At 39.8% G+C, this 22,425-nt stretch overlaps 1 protein-coding gene across 1 annotated transcript in view; it reads left to right on the top strand.

The window, feature by feature from the left end:
* IQCA1 (IQ motif containing with AAA domain 1) overlaps nucleotides 1-22,425 on the top strand; it is a 199,903-nt gene that overhangs the window by 33,854 nt on the left and 143,624 nt on the right. The window contains exons 6-8 of the mRNA XM_029284823.1: nucleotides 3,401-3,606; nucleotides 18,696-18,780; nucleotides 20,447-20,587. Of these exons, the coding sequence (XP_029140656.1) occupies nucleotides 3,401-3,606; nucleotides 18,696-18,780; nucleotides 20,447-20,587 (432 nt within the window). The remainder of the gene's footprint in view (nucleotides 1-3,400; nucleotides 3,607-18,695; nucleotides 18,781-20,446; nucleotides 20,588-22,425) is intronic.

Below are 22,425 nucleotides of genomic sequence, written 5' to 3'. Positions count from 1 at the left end.
GTTGTGAGGGAAACCAGGAGGAGAAAATATAATGTAGGCTACCTTCAACAAAACATAGAATATTAACCATATAAATAAATACACAGACAAATGTAGTAGGGCATCTATATGGGAATTAGGGTAAGAAGAAGCAACATTACCTGTTTGCCTTCTGCTAAGCAGATGTTGCATCTACCAGGGCAACCGTTTTATGAAAAAGTCCATGGCATGCTGTCAAAATTTTAAATAATGCCCTGAACCCAGAATAAAAATACAAGAGGATGACAGGAGATGGATTTAAAAGACCTATTGCTTCTACTATTAATAGGGAGAGCAGAAGATGGGCAAATGTATATAAATATCTTCTATCAGCAAACAGGAGTAGTTTCTGTGCGTGATGTTTGATTTTTCATCTTCAGCCCTAGAAAGTGTGACAATCTTAAATGAAGGAATATAATAATCAGCATTGCTTTAAGTCTCTGTTAGTTACCTAATCTTAGACGCTATAGAACCATAAACAAAAGAGCAGTGGAGTTGCATTAGATATAAGAAATAACTACACCGCTATAGAATGCAAAAATGAAAACCTTCTTCAATGCATTTGGGTTAATATAAAAGGAAAAAAGAGTAATATTGCCACAGACCACCAAAGTACAGGAAATCAATAAAATTTTGCTAATCAGCTAGCTTAAGGTGTGCAGGAAGAACACTACTATAGTAATAAGGACTTTAATTACCCTGCCATCAACTGGGAGACAATCTGCATCAAGTGGGAGATCAAAGATGTTCTGATGATCTAGCGGACACCTTTATCATCCAAAATGTAGAGGAGGAAACTAGAGGGTTAGCTGTACTTCATTTAATTCTTACTAATAAGGATAAAACAATAGAAGATGTTGAAGTTGCGGGAACTTTGGGAGACAGTGACCATGTTATACTGGAATTTAACATAATGCAGACATAAGCAATAGAACAAAGTCAAAGTAGTATCTTAGACTTTAAGAGAGTTGATTTCAACAAACTTAGAGCTTGGGAAGGATTCCATGGATTAAAATCTTAAAAGGGAAAGCAATTCAAGAAGCTTGGGAAACTCGGAAACTCTGAAAAATGAAACTATAAATGCGCAATCTAGGTTACCGCTGGGGGAAAAAAACCAAGAATCAATGTCAAAAATAATTTTAAAAGTTTCTTTCAAGTTTCTTTCAACATATAAAAAACAAGGTGAAAGTCAAGGAAACAATCAGTCCACTAAAGGGAGAAGGTGGCACGGAGGTAACAGGCAGCAGAAATGGGAACGATTAAATTCATTCTTTGCATCTGTCTTTACACAAAATGAAAAAAATAGTCCAATTTAACAAAAACAGTACTATAAAAGACTCCCTCAAACGCTTCCCCAGATACCTCTCCAGATGTCAGCTCGGAGGAAGATCTGAGCACGTCAAGAGGGGAGTTGGTCAATGGCTCCAAACAGCCGTCTGAGGGTGATTTGGCTGAAGTGTGCAACTACAGCCAATCAGTGATGAGGAAGAGGAATTGCCTTCGGCACCTGATGCAAGAACACATAGGGCAGAGAAAAGGCAGGAGCAGCTAAGGCAGCAAGGAGGCAGCCTCACCTATTTCGATGGGGTGCACTAAAAGTTGGCTATTTAGCACAGCAGACAGATGGAGAAATGCTGGGAACAATATGTTTGTTTTCTTGCTGTGTGTCCTTGCCTTGAACTTTGTATTCCGTCTCTTCAGCTGTTTGCCTTGCCTTGCCTTTGCCTTGGAAACTTGCTTTTACCTAGTGGACAGGACTTGCCTTTGCCTTGAGGAGTAGTGTTGGCTTCATTTGAGTAGCCTGTGGAACTCATTGGGGTTGAGCTGGTGAAAGCTGCAGAATACCAATTCAGGATCGGAAGCCTTAATAAAGACTCCTGTTGTATGTGCATGTGTATGTGACAGCATAAGACAGCATAAGATTAGGAATACAAGTCAAAATAGGCAAGAAAATAGTAAGAAAACACTTATCCAATATTCCACACTTGGAATATTGCATCCAGTTTTGCTCACCATGATTCAAAAAAGATGGCAAGACTAAAGGTGCAGACAAGAGCAACAAAGATGATTAGTTGCTGGAGGCAAACCATAGTATAAAAATTTAAATGAAATAGGTATGTCTAGTCTAAAGAAGAGAAGGACTAGGGGTGACTTGAAAGCAGTCTTCTAATATTTGAGGGGCTGTGACAGATAGGAGTTGGTCAACCTATTCTCCAAAACACTTGAAGGTAGGTCAAGAAGTAACAGATGGAAACCTACAAACTGCTCACAATTCAAATCAACCGCACAGTCAACCAGCAATGGTACCAACCCTCAACCAACCCATGCAACCCTCCCCAACCAGCACTTCACCTCCTAGTGACCCTCAGCTGACATGACCTCCCTATCACAAAACCCATTACATGACCTTCACCTGATGTAACCCACACCTGACCCATCACAAGACCCTCACCTGACGTGATCTCCCCATCATAAGACCTACTGACCACACAAAGCCACAAGCTCGGAGAATGAACCTCAACACTCTATACTATAGGATACATTGGAAGACTTAGATGGTATGGATACATTGTACACAGTAAAGACTCAGCTATATGAGGCTGTCTGCCTTAACTGACAAGACTATATTAAAGTCTCAGATAAAGGTATTTCCTAGCCTTAAAGCAGATATTACTTATTGAACGTGTGATTCTTTGTGTGCAAACATATCTTCTACTATTGATCTATGAATGCCTTATGAACAGAAAGGCAGATGTAAATCAAAATAATATATAAGGAGCCATGATAGCGCAGAGGTTAGAATGCAGTATTGCAGGCTAACTCTGCTCGCTGCCAGGAGTTCAGTTCTGACCTGCTCAAGGTTGACTCAGCCTTCCATCCTTCCAAGTTTGGTAAAATGAGAACCCAGATTTTTGGGGACAATATGTTGACTCTGTAAACCACTTAGAGAGTGCTATAAAGTACTATGAATTGGTATATAAATCTAAATGCTTTTGCTATCATAATAATAAATGAATTCTGCTATATATCACAGTAACTTTGGTTTGAGTTCTGTTTCCTGTTGGATATCAATATCATTACAGAATCTTAATATAAAGAGTTTGCATGTGAGAAACTAATGTAGAATATGAAATAATTTCTAATTGAAAAACTGAAGGTAAAATAAAAGTAGAACAGGAGAAATAAAAATAGCAATCTTCTAAATATTGTCATCTATCATCCCGATCAAGGTACATAAATGGTCACATTAAAGCCAGTTGCTATATCTACTTCAGGCTGGATATAGCATCAACAAGGTTGAATTAGTTACCTTTGATGTTAATAATAGAATAACTGTGTTAATAAAACTGGAAATACAAGATATGCAATATCTGTTTTTCAGATCCCACCTCCCCATTTCCAGAGACCTAGTGCTTCATTATTACGTGCCCAGAAAGTAGATACTTTAAGGTGTGAAATTCAGGAGAAATATGAATCAGATTTCCAGAAAGCTCTAGTAAGCATCAAAGAGCGAGTGAAAGAAATTGAAGGGCCAGACATCAAAGAAACCCTCCAAGACCAGATCCGCCAGTGGTTTATTGAATGCCGGTGAGATACCATTCTTTATTTCCCTAACCTCTCCCTATCTGTAACCACAGAAACCAAAACAGTCTGTAAACATCATTTCTTTAAGACGGTTGGAATCAAGGCTGCTTACTACAGAGAGCAGTTTTAAACAAACCAAAAAAAATATGGAAATCACAAGTTGAATCATCATTTCTCTAATCACTTTTACCACAAATTCATGGATTTGGAGTACAATATCATATATTGTTGGAGTTCTGATACAGAAATGTGTAACAACTTGTCTTTACTTATACATAGAGTTATCTTGCACAAAATTCTTTGTAAAGAGGTCATTGCAGTAATCTGTTTCCCTCTGTATATCATTATTGTCATTGATACTGATATTTATCAACAAATATTAATTTATAAATTTGTAAGTTAGCTTATATTATAACTAGAACTGACTAAACAATAATTTCAGAACATTTTCATGGAATTGTGTTTAATTCATTGTGTTTGATACTAGTTGAGAATAATGAGACATACCCCAGTTTTTCTTTTCTGTATTTTCAATTAAAAGTCACTTTGCCACCTCTTGGGAAAACTTTGTCCATCACCAGACTAGACTGTCTGGCTTTCACTAAGGTGACATTTTCCTTCTGTGCTTTCATGAAAGAGTTCAGTCATGGTTCCGATAGATGAAACCCTTTGAAAGAACTTTGAAGCATTGTTTACCTTAAAGAATCTTTTTATTCGGGAAACAAAGTATCGGCACTAGATAGTTGAACCCAAAAACTAAATTCCCTTCCCCCGATACAAAGTAACAAAGTGCAATTCCTACCCCCAATAAACTGTCATAAATCACATTCCCCAATTAGCTTAAAGCGTGGGCTTTCTCCTTAGCTCCACAGCCTGCCAAAACGTTATCAGCTTGTCCTTGGGTTCCCACCACAGCGTTATGTTATGGCTAGCTGAGCTTACATTCCAATCCCCTTCCCTCTCTCTGCTGCACCTTTCTAAAGTAAGAAAAAGCATGTTAAAGGAATAGAGAAAATGGCTGCATTTTCATCAGTTGTCAAAGTGGGAACATCCAATGTGAGCAGCATTGACATCCCACAACAGCAATAGCAATAGCACTTAGACTTATATACTGCTCCATAGTGCTTTACAGCACTTTCTGAGTGGATTACAAATGTCAGCATATTGTCCCCAACAATCTGGATCCTCATTTTACTGACCCTGGAAGGATGGAAGACTGAGCCAACCTTGAGCTGATCAAGATCGAACTCCAGGCTAGAGTCCAGTGGGTAGAGTCCAGTGGGTAGAGTCAGTCTGCAATATTGCATTCTAATCACCACCTATTGCATTCTAATCACTTTGCCACCATGGCTTCTCCCAATGATGGACAGGTTCTGCTTTTTGACCAAGGAAAGCTCAATATTAACCCCAAATATCTGCATGATGTCCATGCATACTTTGGTCTCATCATCTTCTCTGAACTGGCTGTTGTCCTTATTCTCTTCCAGAGAAACATGAAACACCCGGGTAATGACAGAGAGTTTGACAAACTAAATTTAGTTCCACACTACTGTGAACTCACTGGATTATTCTTCCAGGGCCCCCTATTTGAAGAGCAACAGGAAAATTTTCAAGTAGGTAGGAATGTAGGCCTCATCTTCTGGGACACCATCTCATGTTTCTTCATCCTTCAGACTGTTGCAGTTCTCAGCAAAGCTCTCAGGTGTTAACACTGCTAGCAAACTCATTGCTTCAAGCCCAGGTTTGCATATTTCTGATATTCCACTGCAAAATGGTTAAATGCTGGAAAAACCTGTCACAAGCAAGGTTGCCTGTGACACTTCAGTGTGACAGCAACTTTGCTTCTGTGCTCAGTATGGTGGTGATGGTAATAGTGGCAGCAACCCCTGCTGGAGTCCAGAAGAAAAGAATGTGTGAGGTAGTGGCAACAGCAGCCACTCCATTACCAACAGTGTTGCCACTTTTGCTGCTGCTACTGTCACAACTCTCCACCCCCTGTCATTACCCCAGGCCGACTCCTAAGCTGACAGAGACCAATTTAGTACTTGGATGAGAAGAGCATCAGGAAATCTCAAGTTTAGCCAGAGTATTATCAATTTTTGATAACAACAGCATAAAGCAATGGCAAAAACGTCTCTATATGAAGTCACCATGGCATAGAACAGAACAGGAAACATTTTGTAAAACAAATTGACCTGGTTCTCATGACATTTTAAACAGATAAATTTAAGACACACCCTGGTCATTCCTGGCTCAGGATCCAGTTAATGCAAAATTACCCCATGTTAGTTTTTGTTACAGATAGTCCTTGACTTACAACTATTCATTTTAAAGTCCAGGAAAATGGAAATCTGGGGGCGGGGCCCACTGTCAAGCCGACTGGTTGTGTTGGAAGGTTTGCCGAAATACATAACCACTTTGCCAGCTGCTTGGGCTGGTTTTTCGGAGCTGCGGTTCCTCGGAGGGGAGCCAAGAAGGAAGGATGACCTGCAGTGCAATCCAGGTGGCGACTGGAGCGCGACGGCAGGGAAGAGCCTGGCAGACTGAGTGGGGAAGAAGACGGCCTTTAATGGCCGACATAGAGGCTTGACAGAAGGACAACGCAGGCAGTGAAGTAGCTGAACAACAGGTGACTGGAACTGGCCGAGAATTGGTTCTGACGGAGGAACCGGAGGAAACTGGAAAGGAAGAGCCCTTTGGAAGTTTTCCCCTGGTAGCACAAGTCAGGAGGATCCCAGGAAAAAAAGGGGGGAGTGTTTTTTTATTTCTCCCCCTGCGAAAGCGGCGAGAAAGACTTGTTTGGGAAAACATTTTTAAAAGTCCCAAAATTGAACTTGGAATGAGATAGAGACACTCTAGCAGGGAAAGAACAGCGATAATGAGAAGGGAACCTAGACCGGAGAGCTTTGAGGACTATATGAGATCGAATTGGCAGTAGAAGAGAAAAAAAGAAGGTGATTTGGAAGGACGGGCTGACATCTTGAAAGGACATTTTGAAAGTGACAGCGCACTCTTTATGTGGAGCTGAAGTTTAAAAAAAAGCCAAGAGGGACATCTTGTGGCTGAAATAGGAACCTTTTCTTTTTTTTCCCCTTTTTTTCCCCTCTCCTTGGAACTCATTGATATTGGACGCATCTTCTTGGAAGTCTTTCTTTTACTTTCTGTGGGATTATCGATAGACTTTGGATACAAAGGACTGTTTGGAGTAATAGATAAGATCTAATTGTGGCCGTGGTTCAAATAGTTTAGGCTGTGTACTTATATACATTATTGCTATTATAATTAAAAAATAGTGAATTTGTGCCCAGAAATTAATACTTAAAATTATAGATATTTTATCTACTGCTATTATCTTATATTGTTATTTGTACTGTTAATACTACTGTTATTTTAGGTATAATTAATCTAGGTAGGTTATTCTATTGATTGAAGTGTGGAATTCAAAATGATGAGTATTCCGAACCTATCCAAGGTAGGGATAGCAAAGAAGGGGGCACAGATTGCCTCAACTATCTCAAGTCCATCGAGCCAAAAATCAATTGATGAGCTTCTGCAAAGAGAAAAGTCTAATTCATTTAAAGACCTACAGGCCATGTTACAAGCGATGCAGGAGGCCATGGCTAGAAATCATGAAGAGCTGAGGAAAGAGATTGGAGAGGTGAGGAACAACACAAGCGATCTCAAAGAATGGATGCAAGTAATGGATGGAAGATTGGAATCGTTCCAACAGCAGATGGCAAATAATGAACAGAAATTACAAAAGATGGAGAAAAGGATGGAAAAGGAAGAAAAAAGAGTAGAGGAAATAAATGAGAAGCTAACCAGAGCGAATAAAGAACTAGAAGCAACAGTTATCGCCCTAGAATCTGAAAAAGCTGACCGATACTTACGGTTTCAGAACATAAGAGAGGACAGGGGAGAGGATCTATTGGAAATGATGGCAGATTTACTAGCAAAAGCTCTGGGAATAGTGAAAGAAAAAATGCTGAGTGAAATGGATGAGGTCTATCAGATCCACACAAACTACGCAAGACGACATAACCTGCCTAAAGAGATTCATGTTAGGTTCGTTAAAAAGTCGATTAGGGATGAGATCCTCCACAGAGCGAGAGATGAGCCATTAGAATGCAGGGGGAAACAGCTGATTGTCTTAAAGCAGGTGCCGAAAAGAGTTAGGGATCTATGAGGACCCTACCACTTCTTGACAACGAAACTGACTAGATATAATGTTAACTTTCGATGGTTGATCGCAGAGGGAATACTGATTTTGTGGCAGGACAAGAAGATTAGAATAGATACTCCAGATAAGGCGGAGGAATTTTATAAGCAAAACTTTAGCAGTGAAGAAGAACTAGAGAGAGATGTTGAAGAAGTGAGGGAGTTAAGATTGGCTAGAGTAGAAGAGGAGGGACAACAGGGGAAAATGAGAAGAGAGAAGAGAGAGGAAAAGGTAAACTATGAAAGGGAACAACAAGAGCTGAGAGAGGAGCTAAAGGAGACTAGAATAACGAAGGGTATAAAAACTAGATATAAGTAGAAACATGATGGGAGAACTCCAAATCCTATCTTTGAATATTAATGGCCTAAACTCTCCTCAAAAAAGGAAAAAAAACTTTTAATAAATTGATTAGAAGAAATTTAGATGTTATAGTTATTCAAGAGACTCACATTAAGGAACAGCATAGACAGGTGTTGGAATGCCCTAAAATTGGGAAGATGTTTGCATCTTTATCACAGCACAGAAAACGAGGAGTAGTGATATATATCAGAGAGTCAATCTTAGCCAAGCAAATCTATAAAGATACAGAAGGCAGGATTTTGGTAGTGGAGATGACAATTAGCCAAAAATGGATAATAGTAGTAGGAATCTATGCCCCAAGATGTACTATTGGTTAGACTCGAGGAGAAAAAGTCAGAATAAAGAAAGCTCGTCTAGAAGAGAGAAAGTGTAGATTTTCAACCTCAAAGTGAACATAAGATAGAAATCAGAAAGAATATGAAATAAGAATGGAAATGGAAGTTATGTTGTAAATAGACGTAAATATGTATGTAAATATATAAACATGTAAATAGTATAAAATGCAATATGTAAATGGTATAAAAGATCAATGAATAGGGAGATACATGGTATATGGTATAGTATGTATGGCAAAATAACAGCCAGAAAAGCCACACTGTGTTCAACCTGTTTTTAAATGTTTACTCAATAAAAATTTATTAAAAAATTTAAAAAGAAAAGAAAAAGAAAATGGAAATCCATACAAGAAGAAATCAGCAGCAGAAAATATTAACTGTTTGGCATTAACTCAGTCTTTTTCTTTTAATCTGCATGACTAATCTATTACACTAATAACTATAAAAAAGAAAAGAAAATCAATTTAGCATGATATGTTCGTGACAAACCCATGCTGTCTCCTATCAATTGCACCATGCCTATGCAAGAGCTTGCAAACATGGTATTTAATTAGACCTTGCCCAATATAGACTTCAAGCTGACAGGCCTATTATTTTCCCAAGTATGCTTCCCTATTTTCAAAATGGGATGGCATTTGCTCTTCTTAATCTCTCAGGGCCCTACCAGTCTTCCAGGAGTTCTCAGATAATCAAGAGTGATTCTGATATTACCTCTGCTAGCTCATTCAGTACCCCAGGATGTGATACAACTGGCCCTAAAAAAATAGAATTCATTTAAATTAGCTTAGTTCTCTTGTATCCTTGCCTATTCGAAGCTGCAGTTCCCCCCTTTCCTGAGGATCATAAGTATGTCACATATGCAAAATAGAAGTTAAAAGTTCTTCCTTCACATTATCACTGATTACTGATTCACCACTTTCTCCTCCTGATGTACTTTATACTCTCTGTGGCTTTTATTTTATTTCTAAGGAAAATGCAAATCTCAGCATATTCTGAGCTTTAGTCTTTGTGTAAATGTTCCTACTCTTTCTTATAGAAGAGACTGTCTTATATTCTTCTTTGCTTAAGTTGCCTTCTTCCCATTTCCTGTATACTGTATATCCTCTTTTCTCTTTAACATGTTAGAGAGCTTTGCATGTATCGCCCCTAGCTACTGGGATTTTCCCGTTGCTTCATTTCATCCTTGTAAGAGAACTATTGGTCCTTCAGTATCTGATTTAAATTTAAAAAATCATTTCTTCCTGAACATATTTCTTCTTCATAATTTCAAATCTTTGGACACAAACCTACCTTCTTTAGGACACTAAATCATACTATTCACTTTTCTGCATTAAGATGTCTATTTTTTTCCTGTTTTTTTCTCCTTATCCAGTGCATATTTTGAGACACTATTATTTTTGGATCAGTTAATTCAGCCTATTACTTCAGTATTTACATGTTCATTATTGGATGCTGCCACATATTGCGTCAGACCTGCCCCAGTTTGTTCTCTCAGGAAAGTAGGACTTGTGGCTCCATTTAATTGAAGCAAAGGAACTTTTGCTGAAAGAAACTGGTTGCAGCAAAATCAGGTGGAATCTGATATTCCCACACAAAATACAAAGCTATTGTTTCCAACTCCCAATCCCTCGCCCCATGACCACTCCCCCGCCCAGCCAGTGTGATGCTGGTAAGATGTTTTGAGAAACTCTTGAGATGTGAAACTGGTAACATTCCATTCTCAGGGCAAATGGCCTTGAAGATCCAAGTCAGTTTGGTGATCTGGTCTTCTTCCATTGTGACTTCCACCTCCCCATTCCCACCACCACCTCCCTATTTCCCACCATTTGATACACAGGTGTAGATTGCCCCAAACGCCTCTCCCCTCCCTTCTACCTTGATGGCAGGAGCCCAGCACAGCACCAGGCTGACAATGGATATCTTGACATACTGCATGTTCTTGTCAGACCCAGCACCAGGCATTGCACTATTTCCTATAACCTAAGATACAGGTTATAGCTTCTTGGATCAGATTTCAAGATGCCATTCAAAGAAATTTTTATTAGTTCTTGTGAGATGTAGCTCTTCTCTTACCAACAATTTCTTGCCTCAGAAATGCATTCAATTAACATAGAAGTCAGACTTTTACCATTGGTACCATTTGTGTAATAAGTTGTTTTTCATTATTTTCACTCATTATGTTACCTGATATTTAGCCCTTCCACCCTGCCTTTTTTAATTAAAGAGTTTAAAAAACATATTTTAAAAGGAGCAAGAATTCTGTCCAGTGCCAGGAACAATCTCTATAGGCACATTGGTATGTGCTGGCACCACATTGAGAACTGCAGAAATAAATATTGGTTTAGGTAACAAATTCCTAAGTCACTATACAGGAGAAAGGGAGCAGGATAAGCACTGTAAAAGAAGTAACAGGAAGGAAGAAGAAATATATAACAATCATTTTAGTTATTATTAAATTTGAAACAAACAATTATCTTTCATGTTTGCTTTTTCTTATAGTTGTAAAACTCTTCATACAATATAAATTTGTTGCATTAAACAAAGGATAAAATGTAATTATATCCTGCATAACAGAATAGCAGAGTTGGAAGGGACTTAGGAGATCTTCTTTGTGGCAGCCCCTCAGATATTAGAACACTTCTATCATGTCACCCCTACTCCTTTTCATTAGGCTAGACATACTCAATTCCTGCAACTAGCTCCCTAAACATCTTTGTTGCTCTTTTCTGCACTCAACATCTTTTTATAATATGGTGACCAAAACTGGATGCATTATTGTAAATGTGCTCTTACTATGGCTTTATAAAGCAGTTATATATAAGAATACTGGGCCTAAAACAGAACCTTGGGCTACCTCACTATTTACTTCCCTCCATGTGGATGTAGTTCCATTAAGGACTACACGTTGAGTGCAGTTTGTCAGCCAGTTACAAATCCATCTGATGGTGATGCTGTCTATCCCACATTTTTTTTAGCTTACAAAGAAGTAGGTTGTGGTCTGCTTTGTCAAATGCCTTAATGAAATCCAAGTATGCTATCTCCACTGCATTTCACTCTCCTGTATTTTGCTGATCAAATAACCTTATGATCAAAGACCTTACAAGTAGCTTCTGTGCTATGGAAAAAGTTGCATACTTAAATGTGTGCTGGATATTTATCATTTTGTATACTTGATAATTCAGACTAAATCTGTATGTCATAAAGACAAATATAGCCAGTGGAACTCCAGGGTCAAGTCATAAGGAACAATGTATAACACATTGCACTAACTCTATTACTGAGTTGAAATGTATTCTTAAAAGTCATGTAGTTTATTTATTTTGTCCTTTTATGCTAAGCATTGGGTATAGTTAAGGACAGTGATGGGATTCAGCCAGTTCGTACCAGTTCGGTAGAATCGGTAGCTAAATTTTGCTGAGTTCAGAGAACCGGCTGAATGAACACTGCTTCCGGAAGTCCGTTCTAGGCCTGGGAGGCCTGGAGAAGGCCTCTCAGGCCTAGAACGGCCCGCCAGAAGAGCATGGATGCCACTTCCGGAAGTTCGTTCTAGGCCTCAGAGGCCCAGGCCTGCATCCAATAAGAGAACCGGTTGTTCAGGTATTTGAATCACACCACTGGTTAAGGACCATAGAGTTTACCATGATTAGAGAATTTAAAAAAAGAAAAAAAAAATTGCACTGCAGTCCTATTATAAATAATGGAAAGAGGGACACATAACTAAGACAGAATACTGGCATATAGTCCAAATCTGCAAAGATGAAGTCAGGAAAGTTAAGGCTCAGATTGAATTAAAATTTGCAACAAATGTCAAAAATAATAAAATGTTTCTTTCAACATATAAAAACAAGAAAAAAAATCAAAGAAACAATTGGTTCACTAAAGGGACCGGACAGCAAGATGACAGGAAGCAGGGAGAAAGCAGAACTGCTGAATTCTTTCTTTTCTGTCTTCATGCAAAAAAGAAAAAATAGCTCAACCTATTGCCCATTTGGTCTTATCTAACAAAATGAAATTCAATGAAGACAAAAGTTTTACAATTAGGCAAGAAAAATTAAATGTACAGGTACAGATTAGGTGAAACTTGTCTCGATAACAGTAACTGTGAAAGAGACCTTGGAGTCCTAGTGGACAATCACTTAAATATGAGCCAGGAGTGTGCAGCAGCAGCCAAAAGAGCTAATACAATCCTTGGTTGTATAAACAGAGGCATAGAATCAAAATCACATGAAGTATTAGTACCGCTTTATAAAGCCTTAGTAAGGCCACACATGGAATACTGCATCCAGTTTTGGTCACCTCATTACAAAGAAGATGTTGAGACTTTGGAAAAAGTGCAAAAAAAGAGCAACTAAGATGATTAAAGGCCTAGAGACAAAAACGTGAAGAACGGTTGCAGGAACTTATTTTCAACTTATTTTCCAAAGTGCCAAAAGACAAGAAACAATGGATGGAAACTAATCAAGGAGAGAAGCAACTTGGAATTAAGAAGAAACTTCCTAACAGTGAGGACAATTTACCAGTGGAACAGCTTGCATTCAGAAATTATGAGTGCTCCATCACTGGAAGCTTTTAAGAAGAGTCTGGATAGCCATTTGCCCAGTCCCCTACCCCCAACAGCAGAGTAGACCGGGACCAGCAGTGAGAAAGAAACCTAGTCAGCAGCCAACGAGAGAGAAATCCAATTGGATCACACAAGAACCGGTTGTCCAAGTCACATTCCTCACGCAAGAGGACACCCGGACTAAGGCTGGATCCACCCCCGCTCTACCCTCTTTCGACAGCGACGACGACCCATGGTGAGTTGACACGTCCCATCTTTCTCACTGCCAGCCAAACTCATAATCCCTAAGTCGGGAGCACAGGCAGACTTATAAGTGCTAGTTAATTCCGGATGCTCCCGATGTGTCATTAGCTTGCCATTTGCCATGAAATGGGCATACGAGCAAAGCTGCTCTCCAAACCTTTGAGGTTTGAGCAAGCCGATGGCTCCCTAATGGGAGGGTCTTTAGTCACTCAATTAACTGAGCCCCTACGCTTAGAAATAGGAAAGCACTCGGAGTTCATTCGTTTCCTGGTGGCTTCAAAATGACTGAGGCTGTGATCCTAGGATTAGCCTGGTTGGACAAATGTAAGGCATTTATCTGGTGGGAGAAGGGAATGAGAACTGTGAGGCTACCTATAGGGTGCAAGCCCCCTATAGATTCAACAGACGTTACAGGAAACTTTAGCCCACTCAACGAGCAAGCACACGTGGCTGCCTTACCGCCACCAGGAGAACCACTCATCCTCAGTGAGTACCGGGACCTGGCAGAGGCATTTAGTGAGAAGGAGTGTGACACCCTGCCTCCCCACCGACCCAATGATTGTTCCATTGAATTGTTGCCAGGAGCCAAACTCCCACGACCGAGAATGTATGCCATGGCCCCCTCGAAATGGAGGAGATGCAGCGATATATGGACAAAAACCTAGAGAGGGGGTTCATTGAACGGGCCAAGTCTACTGTGGGAGCCCCTGTGTTTTATAAAGAAAAAAAAGATGGGTCTCTGCGTAGACTATAAGGGTCTCAATGCTGTGAGTGTGGAAAATAAATACCCCCTCCCCCTCCTGAAGGACTTACTAACCCACCTGGCTAAGGGGAGTGTCTTCACTAAATTAGACCTGAGAGAGGCATATTACCGGGTGAGAATAAAGGAGGGAGACGAATGGAAAACTGCCTTCAACTGCCCGATGAGGAGCTATCAGTTCAAAGTCATGCCATTTGGACCAGAAGGGGCCCCAGCTGTATTCATGCAGTTGATTAATGAAGTCCTACATGATCACTTATACAAAGGGGTTCTGGTGTATCTTGATGACATCTTGATATACAGCACGAATATGACTTAACATATAAAGCTGGAGAGAAAAGTGTTAAAGAAACTATTAAATGCCAAGCTTTATGTCAAACTGTAAAAATGTGAATTTCACCAGACCCGATTAGATCAGCAGTTCTCAACCTATGGGTCGCGACCCCATTTGGGGTCGATAGACCATTTCACGGGGGTCGCCAAGCAAGGCTGTCTGCCATTTTTTCCCTTTTCCGGCGGGTGCCTTACCTCCCTTGGGCTGGGCCAGCTGGTGGTCGGCCTGCTCTGTCTCTGCCGCTTGCCAGCTACGCCTTGGCCGGCACAGGGGGCGGAACCACGCATGCGCGGTGCTCCCGGGCAGGGAAAGTCCTCGACTTACGACCGGTTGGGTAGTCCTCGACTTACGACCGGTTTAGTCCTCGACTTACGACCGGTTTAGTCCTCGACTTACGACCGGTTGGGGGTCGCGGCATTAAAAAGATTGAGAACCACTGGATTAGATTATCTTGGCTATAGAATTTCCAACGAGGGCATTGAAATGGATCCAGCCAAAGTGAAAGCTGTAATTGAATGGCAACCCCCAAAGATTCGCAAACAGCTCCAGAGCTTCCTAGGCTTTGCCAACTTCTACTGTCAATTCATCCCCTCTTTTGCTGAGATTGCCCTACCCCTTACAGAACTACTCAAAACAGGCAAAGAAGGGGGGAAACCTTGACCAGGCCAACCACTAGCATGGACTATGGGCTGTCAAACCGCTTTTGAGAATCTAAAAAACTATTAGCTGTTGAGCCGGTCCTAAAGCACCCCTGCCCAGGGGAGCCCTTTGTAATTCAAGCCGACACCAGCGACATAGCCATAGGAGCTGTATTACTGCCAAAGAACCAAAGTGGGGCCTTGCAACCCTGCGCCTACACCTAGAAAAAAATTAGAGTGAAAGGAGGTGGACGATTTGGGAAAAGGAGGCCTTCGCAATCAGATGGGCTCCATTAAACTGGAGACACTATCTAGAAGGGTGCAAGGTGCCTTTTGAAGTATGGACAAATCACAAAAATGTAGAAGCACTGAAAACTCCCCGTAAATTGTCTACGAAACAGGTGCGATGGGCACAATACTTTAATCGTTTTAACTTCACTCTAAAGTACATTCCAGGAGGGAAAAACTTCCTAGCTGATGCGCTATCCAGACTGCCCCAGTACAAAACCCAGCATGAAGAGACTGTTATCTCCAATCCACAAATGGCTGCTCAACTCGCAGGGCCCCTAATCCTGATGACCCTGGAGCAAAGAAAATAAAACGAGCTCCTCACTGATCAGTGGTTCAAGGACACTCAAACCTCCCTAACATGCAGGGATGGTTTGGCTTGGAAGGGGGGGAAATTGTACTTGCCAGAAATTCTCTGTCTTAATGCTCTCAAACACAGCCAGGACATAAAACAGGCTGGACACTTTGGATATTTAAAAACTCTACATCTCATCCGCCGGCAGTTCTGGTGGCCGGGGTTAAAACGGGATGTGGAAAATTATGTCAGGAGTTGTACTGGGACTGTCAGGGGGAACTTTATATTGGCTGCTGTCCATAGGAACCAACCTGGGGTCCTGCTAATGGGAAAATGAGAGCTTGTATGGCTGATCGAGGTCTGCACGTCTTTTGTGTATGGGAAATGTGCACTACACATTGTATGACCTGCGTGAAAAACTTGAGAAGATAGAAGGGATTGCAAAGGACAGCACATAGTTCTGAAAATGAAATCCTTAAAGTGTGGAATTCTCTGCCAAATAATTTTAAGTCAATGAAAGCACTTGGGATTGTTTTCCTTACTTTGTTTGGATCATCTTATACTTGTGAGCAGCTGTTTTCAGTTTTGAATTATATCAAATCTGATACCAGAAACAAACTAACAGATAACCTGAGTGCTGCATGTATTGCTCTCAAACTTACAAAGTATGAGCCAAGGTTAGACAAATTATCAGCACTCATACAATAGCAAAAATCACATTAATTGTTCAAAAGCATGCCAAATGCAAACTTAACTTTCAATAAAAAGTTGTTTGTATCATTGAAAGCTCTGTTATTGTGTTTTTCTTTTAAGACTAAACATGTTAATGTAAACCCTAACCCTAACGTAAACCCTAACCCTAACCCTAAAACCTCAGTATTCAGATTAAATTGCTGTGTTGACACTTTGCAATAAATAAGTGGGTTTTGGGTTGCAGTTTGGGCACTCGGTCTCTAAAAGGTTCACCACCACTGCCCTATATCATTCCAGACAAATGGTTGTCCAATCTCTTCTTAAAAACCTCCAGTGCTGAGCACCCACAATTTCTGGAGGCAAGCCATTCCATTGGTTGATTGTTCTTACTGTCAGGAAATCTCTCCTTACTTCTAGGTTGGATCTCTCCTTGATAAGTTTTCATCTGTTACTTCATGTCCTGCCTTCAGGTGCTTTGGAGAATAGGTTAACTCCCTCTTCTTTGTAACAGCCGCTTAGATATTGGAAGATTGCTATCATGTCACCCCTGTTTCTTCTCTTCATTAGATTAGACATACCCAGTTTCTGCAACTGTTCTTCATATGTTTTAGCCTCCACTCCCTTATTCATCTTTGTTGATCTTCCCTACATTCTTTCTACAATCTCAACATCTTTTTTGTGTCGTGGGGACCAAACCGGATGCAGTATTCCAAATATGGTCTTACAAGAGCATTATAAAGCAGTACTAACACTTCATTTGACCTTAACTCTATCCTTCTATTGATGCATCCTAGGACTGTGTTTCCTTTGTTGGCAGCTGCAGCACACTGTTCACTCATATTTTTGATAGGTTGGACTGATTTTTCTTTTTGTGTAAAGACAGAAAGAAAGAATTAAGCAGCTCCACTTTCTCCCTGCTGTCTGTCACCTTGCCATTTTCTCCCATTAGTGGACTGATCATTTCCTTGACTTTTTTCTTATTTTTTACATGTCAAAAGAATTATTATTATTATTGACATTGTTGCAAGCCTAAATTCATTCTGAGTCTTAGCTTTCCTGACTTCACCTTTGCAGGTTCAGGCTATATGCTGGTATTCTGCCTTAGTTATATGCTCCTCTTTTTACTTTTTATACTTGTTCTCTTTTTGTCTTTCAGTTTATCAAAGAGTTCTTTATGCAATCATGCTGGTTTCTTCTGGGATCTCTTATTTCTCTTTTTCAGTAGTATTGTGCTAGACTGCACTTTTATAATCTCATTTTTCCCAAGCTTCATGAGTTGTTTTCCCCTTTCCTTCCCAATCTCTTTCTATGTTGGTTGAAATCAGCTCTCTTAAAGTCTAAGACACTAGTTTAACTTTGTTCTATTGCTTGTGCTTGCATAATGTTGAATTCCAATATTATATGGTCACTTTTCCCCCAAAATTCCTGTGGCTTCATCTTTCATATCTGTTAGTGAAATTAAGTCCAGTGTTGTTGTCCCTCTAGTTCCCTTTTCTACCTTTTAGGAGATAAAGTTTACTGCCAGGTTTGTTAGGAACCTGTCTGATCTTCTATTGTCTGCCAGTTGATGTCTGGATAGTTAAAGTCCACCATTACTCTTTGGTGTGCTTCTTATGTAGCTTAGCTAGCTGATTAACAAAATGTTCCATCTATTTCCTCTGCTGGGGTGGTCTAGTATACACCTATGGTAATGTTATTGGTTTTTCCTTTTATATTAATCTAAATGTAATTTGAGAAGATTTTCATAATTTGTTGTGTTATTATAGAGGTATAGTTACTGGAACTGTAGACTCTGAGCTGCTGTTTTTACCTGGAGTGGCTGGAATAGTAGTGGAAGTTTTAGGTGAGCTTGGTGTGCAGGTGTGCCACTTATCAGTTGTTTGGCAGTGGCCTCAGCTCTGCTGCTCAGCTGGTTAAGGCTCTGAGCCACACTGTGGCAACACTAGTAAGCTTCTTCTGGGTAGCAGTGGAAGCAATGGTAGTGAGCACTGAGCTATGAATGGACTTCTGGGCTGCGGCAGAACTGTATCAATAGCCAGATGCAGGTTAACGTGATTTTTTGGTGGCTGTTAATCTCTAGGCTTTGGCAAGGGATAGCAGTGGGAGTGGGAACAGACAGGATGCTTTTAATGGGACTGGCTAGTGTCTTATGGCTGCCATCAGACTAGCCACAGATAGTGGGTAGCTATTTTGTTAGTTTTATGTTTTCTGTGTTCATCTTGGCAGTCTGTTCCAGTGAGGTCTTCTGTTAGAGGCAGTGTTGAAATTCTTCTCTCCCTTGACATGTACAGAATGTCAGCTACAAATATTCTCTTCTATTAGTTACCAAGTACATTTAATTTTATATTTTTATTCTATTGAAACAGGCATATTACAGGAAAGTTTCCTGATTATCCTGATGAAGAACAAGGTGGCTCAGCAGTTCTTTTCTCAGAAAAAACTCCAGAAGAGGTAGAGTTTATTTCAGTATAAATGTATATGGTTTTTACTGTCTTTTTAAAAAGCAAGTAAACAAGTGATTCATGACTTAGGCATCCCCAAGCAAATTGCTACTGCTAATTTCCTTTAGTTCAATGTTATAGTGCATTAATTGTTTCTTATACATTGAATGTTATAATAATGAATTCTACTTATAGCAAACAATCACAAGATGGGCAACAAATAAATTTGATAAATAAATAAATTAATAAATAAAAGACAAAATGATCTGATAGAGATAATTAGTTCATTGATTATTATAGCAGTCTCTGTCACTCTGACAGGTGACAGTGGGCTTTGCGTACATTATGAATACAGCCTAAAAGGCCTCTATCTGGACATCAAACAAAGTGAAATGGTGTGCTTTGTCTCTGTCAAGAGTATATAAAATGTTGGTTGAAGTTGTTTATTCATTCTTAGATTTGTACTTTCTGCTATCTACCCATCCTCAAAATTTTATTATATATAATAGCAAACAACAAAATTAAAAAACTGTAAGATATTTCTACAAATTTATTTTTAAAAGCTCACTGAATCTAACTTCCAGCAGCAGGGAAGAGAAATTGATCTGTAACACATAGACCCCACTGCGAAGAAGTGCTCGCAATAAATAAAAGGAGGTGGAGTTGCTCTCTATATAAGAAATAACTACATCTCCACAGAAATAGAACACAACAATGATGAAAACTGTCTTGAATGCATTTGGGTCAATATAAAAGGGAGAAAAAATGACATTGCCATAGGTGTATACTATAGGCCACCCAACCAAACACAGGAAATAGATGAACTTTTTTCTAATCAGCTAACTAAGGTATGTAGGAAGCACATCACAATAGTAATGGGGGACTTTAACTACCCTGACATCAACTGGGAGACAAACTCTGCACCAAGTGGAAGATCAAAGAGATTCCTGACAAACCTAGCAGACAATTTTGTCTCCCAAAAAGTAGAGAAGGGATCTAGGGGATTAGCCATTTTGGATCTAATTCTCACTAACAGAGATGAAATGATATAAGGTATTGAAGCCACAGGAACCTTGGGAGGAAGTGATCATGCAATATTAGAATTCAACATTATGGAAGCACAAGCACTAGAGCCCTGGACTTCAAGAGAGCTAACTTCAATAAACTTAGAGAGGGCTTGGGAAGTATTCCATGGATGAGAATCCTCAAGGGGAAAAAAACTCAAGAAGCTTGGGAAATTCTGAAAAGTGAGATAATAAAAGCCCAGTCTAGAACAATACCAACAAAGAGGAAAAATTACAGCTCTTAAAAGAAACCAGAATGGCTGCATAAAGAACTCTCTGATAAATTGAAAGATAAAAAGGACAAGTATAGAAAGTGGAAAGAGGGGCACATAACTAAGTCAGAATATCAGCAAATAGCCCGAGCCTGCAAAGGTGAAGTGAGGAAAACTAAGGCTCATAATGAACTAAGGCTTGCGACCAAAGTCAAAAATAACAAAAAAAGCTTCTTTCAACATGTAAAAAACAAGAAAAAGTGAAGGAAATGATTGGTCCATTAGTGAGTGAAAGTGGCAAGAAGGTGACAAGCAATAGGGAGAAAGCAGAACTATTTAACTCGTTTTTTGCATCTGTCTTTACACAAAGGGAAAAAACAGATATTATTGTTTCTGTCAGGTTGCTGCTGAGCTAGCTGCTAAAGCAGAAGAAGAACAGAAAAACAAAGGGAAAAAAGGGAAAAAGGAAAAAAAAGGAAAGGGCAAAACAAAGAAGAAAGGAAATGAGACAGAAGAGAAGAAACCAAAGAAGAAAGATGAGGCAAGTCATTCTGAATCATAACATATATAAATCCAGAAAAAAGATGGTAAATACAATATTCTGTAATAGAGTTTTGAGGTTATTTTGTATATTGTAATTTTATAGATACATATATCTCTCTGGTCAGCCTGAAAGACGAGAATCATTAAGAGCGGTTTGGAAGTTAGACATTCTTTATCACCCTTCTGAAACTGTCTGTGCTATAATGTATGGTGCTAAAGGGTTCAAACTCAGTGTAGCCTGTTTCCTCCAATCCCGAGTATGTAGTATTACTATATGTCGTGTGTGTGTGTGTATGTGTGTGATGGTTCCGATAGATGAAACTGGTAAAGAACTTCAAGGCAAGAATTCTTCCTTAAAGAACATTTTATTAGGAAACAAAATATTGGCACTTACATAGTTCAACCCAAAACTGAGATTCCCTCCCCCCAGATACAAAGTAACAGGTTGCAATTCCTAAATCACATTCCCCAATTAACGCAAGATGCGGGATTTTCTCACCGGCCCCTCAGCCCGCCAACACCTTATCAGGTCATGTCATTGAGTTCCCACACTTCTACATTGTTATGGCTAGCTAAACCCTCTAGCATTTACCCCATCCACCCTTCTACATCTGAACTCTAAAAGAATAGGAAAGGCACGCTAGAAGCAAAAGTAAAAATGGCTGCTGATTCTCAGTTGTCAGAGCGACGACATTCGTTGTCACAGCGTTGACATCTGGCCCCTCTTAACAGAAAGATGTAATCCTGCGATTTAAACAGAACCATAGGTTAAGCATTGCCCCTTGGCTTGTTGGGGTGTTCGTCATAGAATTTACGGATGAGCCTATTAGCTTTCACATCATTGGATTTCACCCATATGGCCTCTGATAATGGATATCCCTTCCACTGAACTAAATATTGCAATTTTCCTTTAAAAATCCTAGAATCAAGAATTACTTCACAATGTGTTTGTCCAGCTATTTCTAGGGGACCAGGTGCTTTCTTGGGAGGAGGTTGTAAAGTAGAACCCTTGAATGGTTTTAATAAACTGCACTGAAATACAGGGTGAATCTTCTTTAAAAGTCATGGGAGTTTCAACTCCACTGAACTGGATTTATGATTCTGACAATAGGGAAGGGACCTAGGTATTTTGGTCCCAACTTTTTACTAGGCAACTTCAGTCATAGATATTTTGTGAATAAATAAACCTTTTCCCCAACATGGAAAGATCTCTGGGGAGATCGCTTTTTAGCAGCTTGTTTTTTATATGTTTCTGAGGCTCTTTTCAGTGCTGTTTTTGTTTTGTCCCAAACCTCCTCCCATTTTGACATCCATTGGTCAAGAGTCTGGGAGGTAAAGGGTCCTCGAGGATACTCAGCTATTGGGTTGAATTCTTTTCCTGTGGCAATCTTAAAAGGAATGAAACCAGTGCTGCTATGAATGGTATTGATGTAAGCCACCTCAGCAAAAGGAAGGAGGTCAGTCCAGTTCATTTGTTGATAGTCCACCTAGCACCTAAGGTACTGCTCCACCATTGAGTTTGCTTTTTCAGCCGCTCCATTCATAGATGGATGAAAAGCCGATGACAGTCCTTGTGATGAGCCAATTATTTTCAGGAAATCCTCCAAAACTTGGCTGTGAATTGCACCTCCCTGTCAGAGATTATCCGTTTTGGTGCACCATGCAGTCTGTAAATGTGCTTAAGGAACATTTTGGCTAGTTGGGCTGACGGGAGTCCTTTGTAGGTGATGAAATGAGCCTGCTTCAAAAAAAGATCAATCACAGTCCATATTACTGTATTTCCTCTGCTTTCGGGTAACTCAACTATAAAATCCATAGCGATTTCTTCCCATGGCT

The sequence above is a fragment of the Protobothrops mucrosquamatus genome, unplaced genomic scaffold, assembly GCF_001527695.2.
Source record: "Protobothrops mucrosquamatus isolate PMUCROS unplaced genomic scaffold, P.Mucros_1.0 scaffold983, whole genome shotgun sequence".
NCBI lineage: Eukaryota > Metazoa > Chordata > Lepidosauria > Squamata > Viperidae > Protobothrops > Protobothrops mucrosquamatus.
The sequence above is the reverse complement of the archived record's forward strand: the minus strand, read 5'-3'. Positions and strand labels throughout refer to the sequence as shown.